This window comes from Entelurus aequoreus, linkage group LG16 (genome assembly GCF_033978785.1).
Source record: "Entelurus aequoreus isolate RoL-2023_Sb linkage group LG16, RoL_Eaeq_v1.1, whole genome shotgun sequence".
Classification (NCBI taxonomy): Eukaryota; Metazoa; Chordata; class Actinopteri; order Syngnathiformes; family Syngnathidae; genus Entelurus; species Entelurus aequoreus.
In genome coordinates, this window is record NC_084746.1 from 48,262,935 (window position 1) to 48,282,517 (window position 19,583).

Genomic DNA, 19,583 nt, shown 5'->3' on the forward strand with positions numbered 1-19,583 from the left:
CGACTTTTGCAATTTTCATTTTGTCTGGGAATTTTCCGGTTAAAAATGATACATTGGTGATATATGTCAGAGGTTCTGAAATGTCTTCTATAACCTTTTTTATCGTTACCATATCTATTCCATGACAGTCAGTTGAAGTCTTGGATTTACAATGTTTTACAATTTTGATTATTTCTTCTTTTGTTACACTTTTAAGAAACATGGAACTTAAGTGTTGAAAGTAAAAAAATAACTAATACAAATGTATCACTTTATGAGTGGGGCACCTTTTGTATCCTAAATATATTTATTGGGATTTTATTTATCTTTTCACTGTGATTACTCAAAAATAACAATGAATTAATATCAATGGTGTCTTGCATTATTTATGTTTTTAAGGCTCTAATTACTTCACATCAAACATTGCTTTCTGAATGTTTTGGGCAGTGAGGGAAATACTGCATATTTCAGTTTTATTATAAAAAACTAAGTTGTCTTTGACAGAAAAGGCATAAAATCTTTTTTTTTTTAAATTTTATATTAACCTGAAGTTGATATACTGTAGAGATTTACTGTAAGCGTTAAATTTTTAAAAATAAAATAATTTGACTTGTTTTTAACGACTGAGACCCTTTATGGTCCCCGGGAGCCCTAAAGGTAAAAAAAAAAAAAAAAATCCATATATTTTGTTGGGGTTTGAAAATGAAAACTATCAAAATGGCCCCCGCAGGCTTTAATTTTTCCGTATGTGGCACTCAGTAGAAAAAGTTTGGACACCCCTGCTTTAGGGGCTCCGTATGAAACAATTCGTCACAGTGCTCTAAATATAAAATCCTGTTTAGGGCCCCATTTCTTTGCTGTTCAGAAGCCAACAGTACGTGTAAAAGCACCCTCAGATCGCAACCTGCTTTGCTTCCACCTCTAATGTTGACATGTTTTGTCATCCCCCTGAACACTGTCAGACCCCCTCCCGGCGCTTAATTACTCTCCTTGATTGACAGGATAATGCAAAAAACCAAAGCAAGGATTGGTCGCGCATGGTCAGATCTCCTGGCGGGCACGCCTTAATCAAATGTGACGCCCGCTTGAACGCCAGCCAAGACCATTATAGGACCCCGCACTATAAAAGTGTGCTGCAGGCTGGATGGGGGGAGGGGGGAGGGGGCGTCGTCGTCGCATCATCATCATCATCATGAGCATCATCAGTGAGCTTCAGTTCCTCGTCTTCATCACCTTTACTGGTGAGCGTTCACTTTCCACATGTTACTACATACCTCAAAAGAAGGCAAAAACAGCTTTTGTGCTTAAGCACAGTGCAAATACAGTGTGTGTGTGTGTGTGTGTGTGTGTGTGTGTGTGTGTGTGTGTGTGTGTGTGTGTGTGTGTGTGTGTGTGTGTGCACTTGTCTCACCGTCCTTGTGTGGACATACATTTGATAAGCCACCCTTTCTGTGAGGATCTTTTGACTTGTGAGGACATTTGCCTGGTCCTCACAACTACACAAGTCAAATATTTTTTTTACTTTGTGTGTTTTGCATTCTGAAGTGAGGTTGCAATTAGGGATGTCCGATAAATGTTTTAAAATGTAATATCGGAAATTATTGGTATCGTTTTTTTTATTGGTATCGTTTTTTTTTTTGTTTTTTTTTTGTTTTTGTTTTTTTTAATTAAATCCACATAAAAGACACAAGATACACTTACAATTAGTGCACCAACCCAAAAAAACCTCCCTCCCCCATTTACACTCATTCACACAAAAGGGTTGTTTCTTTCTGTTATTAATATTCTGCTTCCTACATTATATATCAATATATATCAATACAGTCTGCAAGGGATACAGTCCGTAAGCACACATGATTGTGCGTGCTGCTGGTCCACTAATAGTACTAACCTTAAACAGTTAATGTTACTCATTTTCATTAATTACTAGTTTTTATGTAACTGTTTTTATATTGTTTTACTTTCTTTTTGATTCAAGAAAATGTTTTTGATTTATTTATCTTATTTTATTAATTTTTTTTAAAAAGTACCTTTTCTTCACCATACCTGGTTGTCCAAATTAGGCATAATAATGTGTTAATTCCACGACTGTATATATCGGTTGATATCGGTATCGGCAATTAAAGAGTTGGACAATATCGGAATATCGGATATCGGCAAAAAGCCATTATCGCAGTGGTCCCCAACCTTTTTGTAGCTGCGGACCGGTCAACGCTTGAAAATTTGATATAAATGTATATATTGTGTTTTTTATGTTGATTTAATAACAATTTTTTTGTTTTTATTTATTTTATTTATTTTTTTAATTCTTGTGCGGCCCGGTACCAATGGGCCCGGTGGTTGGGGACCACTGCATTATCGGACATCTCTAGTTGCAACTCTCTACTCCCATCTAGGGCTAGATATATTTTTTTTCATCATTCTAGCTATAGTGGAAAGGGGGGCCCTCACAACCTACTAACCAAACGTGGGTCCACACAAAGTAGGCAAGACATGTATGTGTGTGTGTGTGTGTGTGTGTGTGTGTTAGTGTTGTAAAGACACCAATATTTTGGTACCGGTACTTTTCTAAATAAAGGGGACCACAAAAAAATTGCATTATTGGCTTTATTTTGACAAAAAATCTTAGGGTACATTAAACATATGTTTCTTATTGCGGTTAAGTCCTTAAATAAAATAGTGAACATACTAGACAACTTGTCTTTTATCAGTACGTAAACAAAGGCTCTTAATTTAGTCTGCTGACATATGCAGTAACTTACTGTATCATTTATCATTCTATTATCTTGTCAACATTATTAAGGACAAGTGGTAGAAAATGAATGATTAATCTACTTGTTTATTTACTGTTAATATCTGCTTACTTTCTCTTTTAACATGTTCTATCTACACTTCTGTTAAAATGCAATAATCACTTATTCTTCTGTTGTTTGATACTTTACATTAGTTTTGAAAGATACCACAAATTTGGGTATCGATCCGATACCAAGTCGTTACAGGATCATACATTGGTTATATTCAAAGTCCTCATGTGTCCAGGGACATATTTCCTGACTTTATAAACATAATATAAAAAAAATTTTAAACGAAAGATGTGATGCCAAAAAATATTGACGTAATTATAGTAGTATCGACTCGATACGTGCTTGTACTTGGTATCATTACAGTGGATGTTAGGTGTAGCTCCACCAATGGCGTTTGTTTACATTTTGACGCCGGTGAGCTACGGTGTGTAGTGAAGCATGTTTAGCTATTCCTCGTCCTGCAGGGATGATACTTGTAACAAAACGTACTTTGTCGCCATGGAGACGAGGATTAGTGATTCAGAAGTAGCTAAAACACTGCCGACGGCGGATTGGACGTTAGCCGCTAGCTAGCCAGCTGAGGGCGTTTCAGTGTTATAACTTCACCTTTATCGTTAGTTTTTAAGCCAAAATGCGTCCGTTCTCCCTTTTCTGTCTACACACTGTGTCTGCTTGTAAGTACTCCGGGATTGTGCGCTGCCGAACATGCTCGTCTGCTCGTAAACCAGCAATGACACGACGTGACGACCACGGGGGCGCGGGGCGATTTTGATTTTTGATTGGATTTTTATTAAGGATCCCCATTAGCTGGTTGCCTCAACAACCCACTAGTCTTCCTGGGGGTCCACAATTCAATACAATTACAAGTAAAAGCATATAATTATAACTACACAATACAGAAAAAATAAATAAATAAAAGCATCAATAAGAAAACAAGCAAACAATTTACAGTCACAGAATAATAATGACCATATAAATATAACGACACAATATAAAATCAAACAAATCATCAACGAGCAAACTAATTTAAAGACTCAGATAAAACATTACTTTCGCGGCTTACTGCAGGATTCGTTACCCCCGGGATGCAAACGGACCACTCTGGACAGGACGTGCAGGTAGGACCATGATTTATTGTCGAAATCAAACAAGTACCAAAAACGTCAATTCAATACAATTACAAGTAAAAGCATATAATTATAACTACACAATACAGAAAAAATAAATAAATAAAAGCATCAATAAGAAAACAAGCAAACAATTTACAGTCACAGAATAATAATTACCATATAAATATAACTACACAATATAAAATCAAACAAATCATCAACGAGCAAACTAATTTGAAGACTCAGATAAAATATTACTTTCGCGGCTTACTGCAGGATTCGTTACCCCCGGGATGCAAACGGACCACTCTGGACAGGACGTGCAGGTAGGACCATGATTTATTGTCGAAATCAAACAAGCACCAAAAACTGACAACGCTTAGCATAGACTAGAGACAAGCAATACTCACGTAACGATAGCAAGAAGCAAACAATGAAGCCAGGCCGACTGACCGGCAAAGGCAGGATGAAATAGTCCCTCTGGTTAGTGCTCGGGAAACAGGTGAGCGTCCCGAGCACCAATCAGAGACAGGTGGAAACAATAAGCACCCATGGCAACTAAAAACAAACAAGGGTGCACAAAAACAGGAACTAAGGGAGTCCAAAACTAACAGAATATAACACATGATCCGAGCCACGGATCATGACAGCGGGAGGGTGCGGGACCGCTACGTTTCAGAGACCGTATCGCGGTACTATACTAATACCGGTATACCGTACAACCCTAGTGTGTGCACTAGAGGCCTCTGAGGATAGGTTGTGAAAAATGCAAATGCGAGAGCGTTTATTGCAGGCGCTCTCGCCCGTGCAATTAAATGTTAAAAGTCTTAAAAGTGGAAGCCGAGGATGCCAGCAGCGTTCCACCTGTGTCTCCGTGAAATAGTCGAGGACGACATCATCAGCGCGCGCTTGCCCTCTGAAGTCGGCGCCGCCGGCAAAAAAGCCGTGGCCGGGGCGTTACGCAATCGAAAAAGCCACACCGGACGGACTATTCCCGCTCATTTGAAGCTCACTGCGGGGTGCACGTCGCTCCAAAGTGACGCTCTCAGCCATATTGCTCTCCTTTTAAGCCCCGCCCACTCCAGCCGGCACCTCCTGCACGTGTGCAGAGTTTGGGGTGGAAATAGTCCTCGTGTTGTCTGAGCGCAACTGCGGGACTTCAATCATTGCACTGCCTTTGATGAATAATACTAATAATACGGGGTCCGTACACCTTCCCCATGGCCAAATTCAAGCACTTTTTAAAGGACTTTCAATATCAATTTTCCAGTTTTTCCAGTACCCTTCAAAGGGCAAAAACCAGTGTGAATCAATCCCTAGCCTCGTTGTTTGAGGTCGCCAAATGCTGTCTGTAGGACAAATAGGGAACATCTGCTAAAAGCTAGGCCTAACATTGAAGCAGCAGTTAACTGAATGAAGCAGCGTTTCTGTAGACTATTCAATGTCATTGGTGTTTGCAAACATTGTTTACTTGTTTGTTTCTATCATCATCATTCATGTATACATCATTCCTTACAAAAAATAACATTAATTATTGTTTACTTGTTTGTATCATAATTCATGTAGACATCATTCCTTACAAGAAATAACATTAATGATTGTTTACTTTTTTGTATCATAATTCATGTAGACATCATTCCTTACAAGAAATAACATTGTTTACTTGTTTGTTTGTATCAAAATTCATGTATACATCATTCCTTACAATAAATAGCATTAATTATTATTGTTTACTTGTTTGTCTGTATCATAATTCATGTATACATAATTCCTTACAATAAATAACTATTATTGTTTGCTTGTTTGTATCATAATTTATGTATACATCATTCTTTACAATAAATAACATTCATTATTATTGTTTACTTGTGTGTATCATAATTCATGTATACATATCATTCCTTACAATAAATAGCATTTAATTATTATTGTTTGTTTGCATCATAATTCATGTATACATCATTCCTTACAAGAAATAACATTGTTTACTTGTTTTTTGTATCATAATTCATGTATACATCATTCCTTACAAAAAATAGCATTAATTATTATTGTTTACTTGTTCGCATTATAATTCATGTATACATCATTCCTTACAAGAAATAACATTATTGTTTACTTGTTTGTTGGTATCATAATTCATGTATACATCATTCTTTACAATAAATAACATTAATTATTGTTTACTTGTTTTTTTGTATCATAATTCATGTAAACATCATTCCTTACAATAAATAGCATTAATTATTATTGTTTGTTTGCATCATAATTCATGTAGCCATCATTCCTTACAAGAAATAACATTGTTTACTTGTTTTTTTGTATCATAATTCATGTATACATCATTCCTTACAATAAATAGCATTAATTATTATTGTTTACTTGTTCGCATTATAATTCATGTAGACATCATTCCTTACAAGAAATAACATTATTGTTTACTTGTTTGTTGGTATCATAATTCATGTATACATCATTCTTTACAATAAATAACATTAATTATTATTGTTTACTTGTTTTTTTGTATCATAATTCATGTATACATCATTCCTTACAATAAATAGCATTAATTATTATTGTTTACTTGTTCGCATTATAATTCATGTAGACATCATTCCTTACAAGAAATAACATTGTTTACTTGTTTGTTGGTATCATAATTCATGTATACATCATTCTTTACAATAAATAACATTAATTATTATTGTTTACTTGTTTGTTTGTATCATAATTCATGTATACATCATTCCTTACAAGAAATAACATTCTTTACTTGTTTGTTTGTATCATAATTCATGTATACATCATTCCTTACAAGAAATAACATTCTTTACTTGTTTGTTTGTATCATAATTCATGTATACCGGTACATCATTCCTTACAATATATAGCATTAATTATTGTTTACTTGTTTGTTTGTATCATAATTCATGTAGACATCATTCCTTACAAGAAATAACATTGTTTACTTGTTTGTATCATAATTCATGTATACATCATTCCTTACAATAAATAGCATTAATTATTATGGTTTGTTTGTTTGCATCATAATTCATGTAGACATCATTCCTTACAATAAATAACATCAATTTTTGTTTACTTGTTCGCATTATAATTCATGTAGACATCATTCCTTACAAGAAATAACATTTTTGTTTACTTGTTTGTTGGTATCATAATTCATGTAGACATCATTCTTTACAATAAATAACATTAATTATTATTGTTTACTTGCTTGTTTGTATCATAATTCATGTATACATCATTCCTTACAATAAATAACATTGTTTACTTGTATCATAATTCATGTATACATCATTCCTTACAATAAATAACTATTATTGTTTACTTGTTTGTTTCATAATTCATGTAGACTTCATTCTTTACAAAAAATAACACTGTTTACTTGTTTGTATCATAATTCATGCATACATCACGTTCATTAAGACGACAACCTCCCGGCATGATGGAGCGATGCACTGTTGCGGTCCTCTTGGGGGCGACACAGAGCCGTATAAACAATGACAACAACCTAACGTCAGGGCTCGTGCAAAGCCAACAGATCAAGCGTGTAGCTTTCATTTTTAAGGAAAATTATTTTATATTTTTTTTCCATTTTATAATTAGCCTATTGAGTCAGACTGCCGAGAATTTATGAAGAACTATTATGTTAGAGTTAGAGTTAGAGTTAGAGTTTGAGTTTATTTGGAACATGCAAGCATACAACATGATACATCACAATTTCCAGTTTCTCTTTTCAACATGTTCAAAAAGGAGTAGGAAGAAGCAGAGCTTATTTAATCCTACCCCTTTTCTTTACATAACAGTTGCTGAAACTTTTTTATTCACTTCCTGTTCACAATTTATTCACAATAAACTCCATAGGTAATCACAATAAAAATAAATAAATAAATAATAGTAAGAATTTAATAATAATAATTGGTGAAGAAAGTCATATTTCATATGATGAGATAAGTAAGATTACTTTAAGAATGAATGAATGGATGGATGAAATAAATTGAGAATGTTTGTCATGGTTCTTCTTCATTGTACTTTGTAAACACTTTAAGTTTGAAGAGTTTCTTGAAGTGGATCATATTAGTACATTGTTTGATTGCTTTGCTTAATCCATTCCATCATTTAATTCCACATATTGATATACTGAAGGTCTTAAGTGTTGTACGTGCGTACAAATGTTTTAAATGACATTTTTCTCTAAGATTATATTTCTCCTCTTTTGTTGAGAAGAATTGTTGTATATTCTTGGGTAGCAGGTTATAGTTTGCTTTGTGCATAATTTTAGCTGTTTGCAAATTCACTATGTCGTGGAATTTCAGTATCTTTGATTCAATAAATAAAGGATTTGTATGTTCTCTATATCCAACATTATGTATTATTCTAACTGATCTTTTTTGTAACACCGTTAATGAATGAAGTGTACTTTTGTAATTATTTCCCCATATTTCTACACATGTTAGATCCACTACGGACTGGACTATATAAAATAAACCGATTGATTGATGAACATTTCCAAGCATTTACGAGCACTTCACCCAAAATTCAAGCATTTCTCAAACCTTGAAAACATTAAAATCCAAACATTTTCAAGGTTTTTAACAACAACACACTTCACTTGTATTTGTCTTGCAAATGGATTCAAGGCATGCATTAAGAGAGATACATTGAGAAAGTGTACCTTGGCAAGTTTTTTCACTTGTGTTTTTATGGACTGACAATAATAGATCAAAATCTTAGTGAGTCTTCTTTCAAAGACAATGCTTTTTACGACAGCGTCTGGTGTGCATACTGCAAGTTGTGAGCCAATAGAGCGCTGGGCAGCTCCGCCAGCACTTGTTGACTATCAAACACGACCCGCCTCGTGTTCCTTACTTGGCGTGCTCCACCGCTCCACCAGGTTTGGCCACAATTTATCCCAGCAGTTTTTTTTTTTGCATAATGCTGCACGAAAATTGCAACAAAAGCTCAGCGAACGGTCTTGGCCGAAAATGCAGAGTCAACAATTCAATTCTGAAATGGTTTTCACTTCACAGGTGTGCTTGAAGCTCATTGAGAGAATGCCAAGAGTGTGCAAAACAGTAATCAGAGCAAAGGGTGGCATAATTCATGTATACATCATTCCTTACAAGAAATAGCATTATTGTTTACTAGTTCGTTTCATAATTTATGTAAACATCATTCCTTAAAATAAATAGCATTTAATTATTATTGTTTGTTTGTTTGCATCATAATTCATGTAGACATCATTCCTTACAAGAAATAACATTGTTTACTTGTTTTTTTGTATCATAATTCATGTATACATCATTCCTTACAAGAAATAGCATTATTGTGTAATTGTTTGTTTGTATCATAATTCATGTAGACATCATTCCTTACAAGAAATAACATGAATTATTATTGTTTACTTGTTTGTATCATAATTCATGTATACATCATTCCTTACAATAAATAGCATTTAGTTATTGTTTGTTTGTATCATAATTCATGTATACATCATTCCTTACAATAAATAGCATTTAGTTATTGTTTGTTTGTATCATAATTCATGTAGACATCATTCCTTACAAGAAATAACATTGTTTACTTGTTTGTTTGTATCATAATTCATGTATACATAATTCCTTAGAGTAAATAGCATTAATTATTATTGTTTACTTGTTTGTTTGTATCATAATTCATGTATACATCATTCCTTACAATAAACATTATTATTGTTTACTTGTTTGTATCATAATTCATGTATACATCATTCCTTACAAGAAATAACATTGTTATTGTTTACTTGTTTGTATCATAATTCATGTATACATCATTCCTTACAATAAATAGCATTTAGTTATTGTTTGTATCATAATTCATGTAGACATCATTCCTTACAAGAAATAACATTGTTTACTTGTTTGTTTGTATCATAATTCATGTATACATAACTTAAGTTTTCACTTCACAGGTGTGCTTGAAGCTCATTGAGAGAATGCCAAGAGTGTGCAAAACAGTAATGAGAGCAAAGGGTGGCTATTTGGAAGAAACTAGAATACAAAACATGTTTTCAGTCATTTCACCTTCGTTTGTTAAGTACATAACTCCACATTCGTAGTTTTGATGCCTTCAGTGACAATCTACAATGTAAATAGTGTGTCCAAAATGTAATGATTAATAAACATGATTTAATAATAAATAATGTGCCGTTGCTTAGTGTCTGTGTTGTGTAAAACTCGGCAGGGCAACCACATAATACTCCACGTCAGTAGGTGGCAGCAGGTAAGATGTAAAAGTCGGAATGTGTCGGGTGGTTTGTTGTGATCCCAATATGCGGACCACAGCGGGAGGCAGTGTGCAGGTAAAAAGGTATGTAATGCTTACACCAAAAATAAACAAAAGGGAAAGAGAAAGGAAAAGGCAATGGCTATGTAAAAAGAAAGTAAAACTGGACTGGCTACGAAGTAAACAGAAACAGAATGCTGGACGACAGCAAAAACTTACGGCGTCCACAAAGTACATCCGTACACGACGTGGCAATCGACAATGTCCACACAAAGAAGGATGGCAAACAACTTAAAGAGCCTTGCTTGCTAACACAAAGCAGGTGCGGCGAGTAGCGCTCAAAGGAAGACGTGAAACTGCTACAGGAAGACACCAACAAAACAGGAAGGGCCAGCAAAATGACAGCGCAAGACAAGAACTAAAAGCACAGGAAAACACCAAACACAAAATAAGGCACGACGACCTGGTGGAGTATCATTCTTTTAACGTTTTCTGCTGGTGGTGTGCCTCCGTATTTTTAAATGAAAAAACGTGCCATGTGTCAGAATAATTGTATCTAAGTTATCACAAAACTTTGTGTTTCAATGAGCTGTCTTTGAACCTACCAAGAAGAAGGCTTGTAAAACTCCCCTGTGTAGGATGGGAAGCAACATGAAGGTGTTCCGTTTCTTTAATTTACTGTAATCCACAGAAAGATTTTGTTTTGACCCGAGAACTACAGAGCGGAAAGAAAGCAGGATCTGCCCAAGTTCTAGGCACCTTTTCTTTGCACTGTTTTACGACCTTTTCTTTGAACTGCTGTAATCAAAGGCGATGGCTGTTTACGACCCCCGTCCCTTAGAAACAGCTGTTGCCATGTAATCAGGGAAAGTCCAAATAAAAGAGGAGGCAATCTTTTGTCAGAAGGCCTGTAAAACTCCACTGTGTAGGACGGCAAGCAACATGAAGGTGTTCCGTTTCTTTCATTTACTGTAATCCACAGAAAGATTTTGTTTTGACCCGAGAACTACAGAGCGGAGAGAAAGCAGGATCTGCTCAAGTTCCAGGTACCTCTTCTTTGAACTGTTTTACGACCTTTTTTTTTTTTTTAACTGTTGTAATCATAGGCGATGGCTGTTTACGACCCCCGTCCCTTAGAAACAGCTGTTGCCATGTAATCAGGGAAAGTCCAAATAAAAGAGGCAATCTTTTGTCAGGGGCGTGCGACGACACTGTGCAAGGGTGCAGTGTCTTCGCGTCTCTCCTCAATTGAGCCAAATTTAATTGTGTCTGTTTAATTCCTTGCTTCTTGTCTTGTTTAATAGATGTCATCCGTGTTTGAACCTGACACCTTGCTTCAAAAAAGGTTGAAAAACACTGCTATAACAGACCCCTGTACAGAAAACTGTACCTTACTACTAAAACCTGTCTCCCTCCAAAGTAAAAGTTGGATATCTTGGGCGTATTTACACTGAAAGAGCCTGAAATGTGTGTGTACAAAAGTGTACTACACAGTTGGAATGGGGCCAAAGGTCTCTGTGGGTGTTAATGCGCACGTTACACACATGCTTATGGGGGTTAGGGGTTTAGGGGTTTAGGGGGTGTCCCATGTGGTTATTTACGCTCCTCTGCTCCTCTTGTCATAATACTGGAAACTAACAAAAATCCTCCAGCCAACAGATAAAGGGGAACCGGCAGAGACTGAAAGAGCGGGCCGGTGAGGTCAGCACCACCCGGAGGGGCCGAGGGTCGGTACGGGCAATAGGGGGTGGGGGGGGTATAGCAACATAAAAAGTGAGGCGCACTTACCAAAGACAACGTTGCTGTGAACCACAACTGCCAAGGCTAGCGTCATTAGGCCGGCAATCCATAACGGAGCAGGGGCTGATGGGAAAGCCATGGCTGGGCGGACAGATCCTGCTTGTTCCCGCTTGAAACCTCAAGTGAAGGAGGGGCTGCCGGTAGCTCAGGAAGGGGGTCCCGGAGGAGGATTACCTGCGGGAAAGAGAGCGAGTCGCTATAAGTCTCCTCCTCAACGCCGCCATGAATTAAAGGACTGTGGTCCCGCTCACGTGCGAGCATTGATTCGCCCGTGTCATAACACACGGGGGGTGGGGGGGGGGTGGATGGGAATCGAGCCGAACGGCGGCGGTAATGATGGGGAGGAGGCATTTACGTCGGATAAAAACAGATAAAAGGATTTGTTTACACATTGTTTGACCTCAAAATGCAAATATTTGAACACGATTTCTCATGCTTGCTAAAACGTCGAGGGTAAACAAGCGCAGGTGTTTTTTTTACATACAAAACAACAATGGCCATTTATTTTACTATACATTATTTTAATTTCACGGACAATTTGGCCTCTCCCTAATAAAGCTATTGGTGGGTTTGTTTGATATCAGCACTTCAGTCATCAGAGTATATACATTGAATTATTTACATTATTTACAATCCGGGGTGTGTGGATGTACAGCGAGCCGTGAACATAGTGAGCTCAGAAAGCATAAGAACAAGTTTATATACATTTGATTATTTACAATCCGGGGAGGTGGGATGTGGTGGGGGGAGGGTGTTAGTCTAGGGTTGTAGTTGCCTGGAGGTGGTCTTTTAGCGCGGTTTTGAAGGAGGATAGAGATGCCCTTTCTTTTACACCTGTTGGGAGCGCATTGCATATTGATGTGGCATAGAAGGAGAATGAGTTAAGACTAGAGATGGTAAATGCGTTAAAATGTAATATCGGAAATTATCGGTATCGGTTTTTTTATTATCAGTATCGTTTTGTTTTTTGTTTTTGTTTTTGTTTTTTTTATTAAATCCACATAAAAAACACAAGATACACTTACAATTAGTGCACCAACCCAAAAAACCTCCCTCCCCCATTTACACTCATTCACACAAAAGGGTTGTTTCTTTCTGTTATTAATATTGTGGTTCCTACATTATATATCAATATATATCAATACAGTCTGCAAGGGATACAGTCCGTAAGCACACATGATTGTGCGTGCTGCTGGTCCACTAGTAGTACTAACCTTTAACAGTTAATTTTACTCATTTTCATTAATTACTAGTTTCTATGTAACTGTTTTTATATTGTTTTACTTTCTTTTTTATTCAAGAAAATGTTTTTAATTTATTTATCTTATTTTATTTGATTTTTTTTTTTTAAAAGTACCTTATCTTCACCATACCTGGTTGTCCAAATTAGACATAATAATGTGTTAATTCCACGATTGCATATATCGGTTGATATCGGTATCGGTTGATATCGGTAATTAAAGAGTTGGACAATATCAGCATATCGGATATCGGCAAAAAGCCATTATCGGACATCCCTAGTTAAGACCTTTGTTAGATCGGAATCTGGGTTTAACGTGGTTAGTGGAGCTCCCCCTGGTGTTGTGGTTATGGCGGTCATTTAGGTTAAGGAAGTAGTTTGACATGTACTTCGGTATCAGGGAGGTGTAGCGGATTTTATAGACTAGGCTCAGTGCAAGTTGTTTAACTCTGTCCTCCACCCTGAGCCAGCCCACTTTGGAGAAGTGGGTAGGAGTGAGGTGTGATCTGTGGTAGAGGTCTAGAAGTAACCTGACTAGCTTGTTCTGGGATGTTTGGAGTCTAGATTTGTGGGTTTTGGAGGTGCTAGGGTACCAGGAGGTGCACTAAGCCGGATAAGGTTATCCAGGGTAAATAACACCTAACCTTATCCGTGTCCCCACACACACACAACAATGCCACCGTTTAAGACCCCCGGCGCAACGCGACCTGGTACACATGCGTGGAAAATGTGCACGTCATAGTCACCTCCAGTGTTGCTTTGTGTGCAAGTTCTTAAATGTAACTTATCTGAACAATATCCAGTGTTGTGGTATTTCAATTAACTGGAATCCAGTGTGCTGTGGGGCCCTATTGTAGGGAATCATACCGGAGCCATCATAAATTCATCAAATATTTATTAGACACGTAAACAATGTGATAAAGAACATTTTACAAAACTAAACAACTTTAACACTGTTACAAATATGCGCCACACTGTGAACCCACACCAAACAAGAATGACAAACACATTTCGGGAGAACCTCCGCACCGTAACACAACATAAACAACAGAACAAATACCCAGAACCCCTTGCAGCACTAACTCTTCCGAGGCGCTACAATATACACCCCCCGCTACCACCTACCCCCAAACCCTGCCCCCCCCCCCAACCCCGCCCACCTCAACCTCCTCATGCTCTCTCAGGGAGAGCATGTCCCAAATTCCAAGTTGCTGTTTTGAGGCACATTTTAAAAAATAATGCACTTTGTGACTTCAATAATAAATATGGCAGTGCCATGTTGGCATTTTTTTTTTCCATAACTTGAGTTGATTTATTTTGGAAAACCTTGTTACATTGTTTAATGCATCCAGCGGGGCATCACAACAAAATGAGGCATAATAATGTGTTAATTCCACGACTGTATATATCGGTTGATATCGGAATCGGTAATTAAGAGTTGGACAATATCGGGATATCGGCAAAAAAGCCATTATCGGACATCTCTAATCTAAACATATTCTTGCAGAGTATCGACGTGGCTCAGGAATACTTGAAAAAAGTGCAACGGGAAACTAAAAACCACACACCATAAAACAACAACAACTAATAAGTAGATGATTGTTCGCCCAAATTTTACTGGAGAGGAAATTGAGGGCAGCCTGAAAACAAAGCAAAGAGGAAACTGTGGAGTTAAATTAAGCGAAGGTGAGCTTGAGCGTTTATTTTTGTCTTCAAAAGTTACACAAATAATGAATGTGATCCACCACTGGGTTTTTATTTTGAAATTAGTACCATATGTTGTCTGTCTATCTGTGTTGGCTAGGGAAGGGCGATACCACACTTTTAGGATTCGATACGATACCGGTACTTTTTCTTGCATTTTCATCGATACCGATACCAATAATTTCTTATTGGCAATTTTTTGTCAGTCAAAAATATTATTACTATCGTTTAGGGATGTCCGATAATGGCTTTTTGCCGATATCCGATATTCCGATATTGTCCAACTCTTTAATTACCGATACCGATATCAACCGATATATGCAGTCGTGGAATTAACACATTATTATGCCTAATTTGGACAACCAGGTATGGTGAAGATAAGGTACTTTTTTAAAAAATTTGTAAAATAAGATAAATTAAAAACATTTTCTTGAGTAAAAAAGAAAGTACAACAATATAAAAACAGTTACATAGAAACTAGTAATGAATGAAAATGAGTCAAATTAACTGTTAAAGGTTAGTATTATTAGTGGACCAGCAGCACGCACAATCATGTGTGCTTACGGACTGTATCCCTTGCAGACTGTATTGATATATATTGATATATAATGTAGGAACCAGAATATTAATAACAGAAAGAAACAACCCTTTTGTGTGAATGAGTGTAAATGGGGGGAGGGAGGTTTTTTGGGTTGGTGCACTAATTGTAAGTGTATCTTGTGTTTTTTATGTTGATTTAATTTTTTTTTTTTTTAAAACGATACCGATAATAAAAAAAACGATACCGATAATTTCCGATATTACATTTTAACGCATATATCGGCCGATAATATCGGCAGGCCGATATTATCGGACATCTCTACTATTGTTATTATTTAAGACAAATACAGACCATTTATACCACATGTATTATGGTCAATATATAATCAAAGTAAAATTAAAATAAATAACATAAATATGAAAAATAAATGTAATATATATAATAATAACTATATATTATATATAATAATAATTAAATATTAGGGCTTTCCAATTAACAGTCAAATCCGAATTGCAAGAAGCTGCAGTTATTTTTTAAAGTTTGTGATATAATTAGCAATTAATGAAATATGAAATAGGCTAATGTTTTTCGAAATGTAAGAAATCATGTTACAGATTAAAACCAAAGTCACATTCAATCATATATTCAAGATTTTTTTGGAAAAAAATAAAACTGTAATGCAAAGATGAAGAATCTCCAAATTGTATCTCTTTTTTTATCTCGTTTTAAATACTCAAGCAATTTTCAACTAACAGTAAATTCCCCTGTGTGGAAATTATTTGAATTTAGGATAATCATTTCAACAAAAATATTCAGTACAGAGCTGTCCCAGCACATAGTAAGTTAGGAAGTCATCAAAAACATCTGAAAGTGATGCTTGCACCCCCCACACGCCGTTTTTTTGGTTTATATCGATACTTTTTTCAGAAAAGTGATGCCAAATGAGTAGCGTGTGAGTATCGATACCACAGGATCGATACGCACATCCCTAGTGTTGGCCCTGTGATGAGGTGGCGACTTGTCCAGGGTGTACTACAGTGGAACCACCTTTTACAAACCCCTCATTGTATGGAGTTTTCCATTTACAAAGCACAGACCGAATAAAAATGCGCTTTGTTGCACAAACCATAACGCAGCCATATTGTTCCCGGCAGCACATTCATTGTGGGCGAGCTGATCGACCCGCAGTGCTCATTGAGTCAGCAGAGCAGTGATGTCATTAGCTACTGTGCTAATTGCTACTTTGTGGGCTTTTTTTTAAGTGTATTTTAGCCTTTTTTACAGCATGTTTTAGTTTTGCTGGATCCAAAGAAGGCAATGGACAAGCAATAATACTGCATGTGGTTTGAAACATTCAGGAAGTGTGTACAATACTTTGGAGACTTAGACTTAGACAAACTTATGGATCAATAAAGGTTGTCTAAGTCTAAGTATCCAAAGCGTTGTACACACTGCCCCCTCCCTCCCCCCTCCCTTTTTCTTCTGCTGCACGCCACACCAAGAAGATTAACCGACAAGGTCAAGTGGATTTTGTTTTATATTCCTAATCATTGTGGCGACCCGGCTGTTAAAGTTAAAAAAGTTCAAGTTAAAGTAGCAATGATTGTCACACACACACTAGGTGTGACAAAATTATTCTCTGCATTTGACCCATCCCCTTGATCACCCCCTGGAAGGTGAGGGGATTCTGATCAATAACTGATGGATGACTAGTTGCTATGTCCCACCTCCGAGTCCCCGCAAAGAATGGCGGCCATGTTTTTCAACCAATCTCGCTCAAATCTTACACACACACACATGCTTGCCAGTCCCCGAAACGTGCGTACTACATGCATATCAGTGTTTCCCATAAACTGCCAAGATACCTGTGGTGGTGGGGGCGTGGCTATGGGCGTGGTCACCATGACATTGAGTAATTTGCATAATTTACTACAATGATATGATTTTCTCTAAAAAGGCTCAAAAAATGTATACTTACTAATTAATAATAACAGTTTTGTTTTAAACGTCCATCCATCTATCCATTTTACAATATAATTACAACACTATGTACATATTTATATACAGATTTGAACAATAAGTCATCCACTGAAATATATTTATTAATTGTGGTTCTTACAAAAAATATATCTTATAAAATATAAAAGCTAAAATGTCTCTTAAAGCTCTGCCCCTTTAATTAGTGCATACTAAATAATTTAACTTTAGCCTACTACTACAACCATATTATTTACCAGCAACATAAAGTGAAACAGAGGCAGAGGTGTCCTGCCACAGTCAGTAACAAATAAACAGAAAACAGTAGTGGTCAAATACAAATAAGGCAACAAGAGAAGTATCCTACACTTCTCTTTTGTAAAGTAAATCTGAACAGCCTATATGGGCATCTACATCAACTATATGATTTTATTTATTTATTTTTTATTTTTTTTTAATTTGTGGCGGACGTAATTCTTTCGTGGCGAGCCGCCACAAATAAATGAATGTGTGGGAAACACTGTATATATTAAACTGGAAAATAGTCATTACTTATATAATTCATACTTAAAATGCTGTTTTTGCACAGGAAGGCTAAAAAGTGAATTCTTTCCTATTCCATTTTTGACTGTACTTGAATGTATATTAGACCTCGTTTATACTGACTGGATAAACTCTATCCTATTCCATTTTGACTGTACTTGAATCAGAGGGGTATAATGCATATATTAAACTGGAAAATAGTCATTACTTATATATAATTCATACTTAAAATTCTGTTTCGCACTGTATACTAAACCGTATTTATATTATTCACATGTAAAAAATGCTATACTCGCACTGCTGTCTTTTTGCACCAGAAGAATAGTAATAGGACAATTCTATTCGATTCCATAGCCTTATTTATATTATTCACATGTATAAATGCTATTTGCACTGTTGTTGCACCTGCTGTTTTTTGCTGTTTTTGCACCGGAAGGAAAGTGAGGGGACAATTCCAGTGGACGACATTCCATATCTTTATTTCTTTACTCTCCTTGATATGTGAATACCTAAGTCAGGGGTGTCCAAACTTTTTCCACTGAGGGCCGCACACTGAAATATCAAAAGCAAGCGGGGGCCATTTTTATATGTTTTATTTTAAAAACCAATACAATATATGTATAAAAAATATATACATTTTGGCCTCCACTCAGGCTTGTTCCTGGGGACCCCAAAGGGTTTAGGTAAAAAAATATATAAAATGTGTAATTTAGTATTATTATTATTATAATTCAAGGTTTAAGTCTCCAGATCAACATTAGGTCTGTCAATATAAAGTTTTTTTTAAAGACTTAAGTTGTATGCTCTTTTTGTCAAAGAAAACCCTGTTTTTTTATGGAAAAAAAACAAAATATGCAATATTTTCCCCCAATAACATTTTAAAAGTGCAATATTTGGGATGATATAATAATTGGAGCTCATAACATTGATTTTAATTCATTATTATTTTTTCAGCAATGACACATTAAAAAAAATAAAAAATAAAAATAAAAAGTCCCACTAAAATTATTGGGGATCCAAAAGGGTCCTGCTCAGTAAAGTATTTAAAAAATAAATCATACATTTTCTTTTTTACTTTTAACACAATAGTGTCAAGATCAACTTCAGATCTACCCGTCAATTATAACTTTTTTGGTTTTTTTTGTTTGTTCGTATAAGCCAGGGGTCACCAACCTTTTTGAAACCAAGAGCTACTTCTTGGGTAGTGATTAATGCGAAGGGCTACCAGTTTGATACACACTTCAATAAATTGCCAGAAATAGCCAATTTGCTCAATTTACCTTTAACTCTATGTTATTATTAATAATTAATGATATTTATCTTTGTGGAAACACTGATCATCTTAATGAATTCTCACAATAAATATATATAGAAACAGATAAATATCAATATGCAACACTTTATTTTTATATTTTCTCTAAGTGCACATTTTTCAAATTGAATATTTTCAAATGATCACTTCTAAGACAGTCTTGTGAAATCACAATATCCCATTTTAATTAGCTAGCCACTAACATTTTTGAACAAATCATGAATTACTTTGCACCATGTTTGTACAAATAATAACTCATGTAAAATACAAAAATCAACTCTCAAATGTT

The 19,583-nt window shown here is 35.9% G+C and overlaps 1 protein-coding gene across 1 annotated transcript in view; it reads right to left on the reverse strand.

The window, feature by feature from the left end:
- LOC133631219 (cell adhesion molecule 3-like) overlaps window positions 1-19,583 on the reverse strand; it is a 378,223-nt gene that overhangs the window by 346,673 nt on the left and 11,967 nt on the right. The window contains exon 3 of the mRNA XM_062023378.1: window positions 11,966-12,151. Within this exon, the coding sequence (XP_061879362.1) occupies window positions 11,966-12,056 (91 nt within the window). The 5' untranslated portion in view covers window positions 12,057-12,151. The remainder of the gene's footprint in view (window positions 1-11,965; window positions 12,152-19,583) is intronic.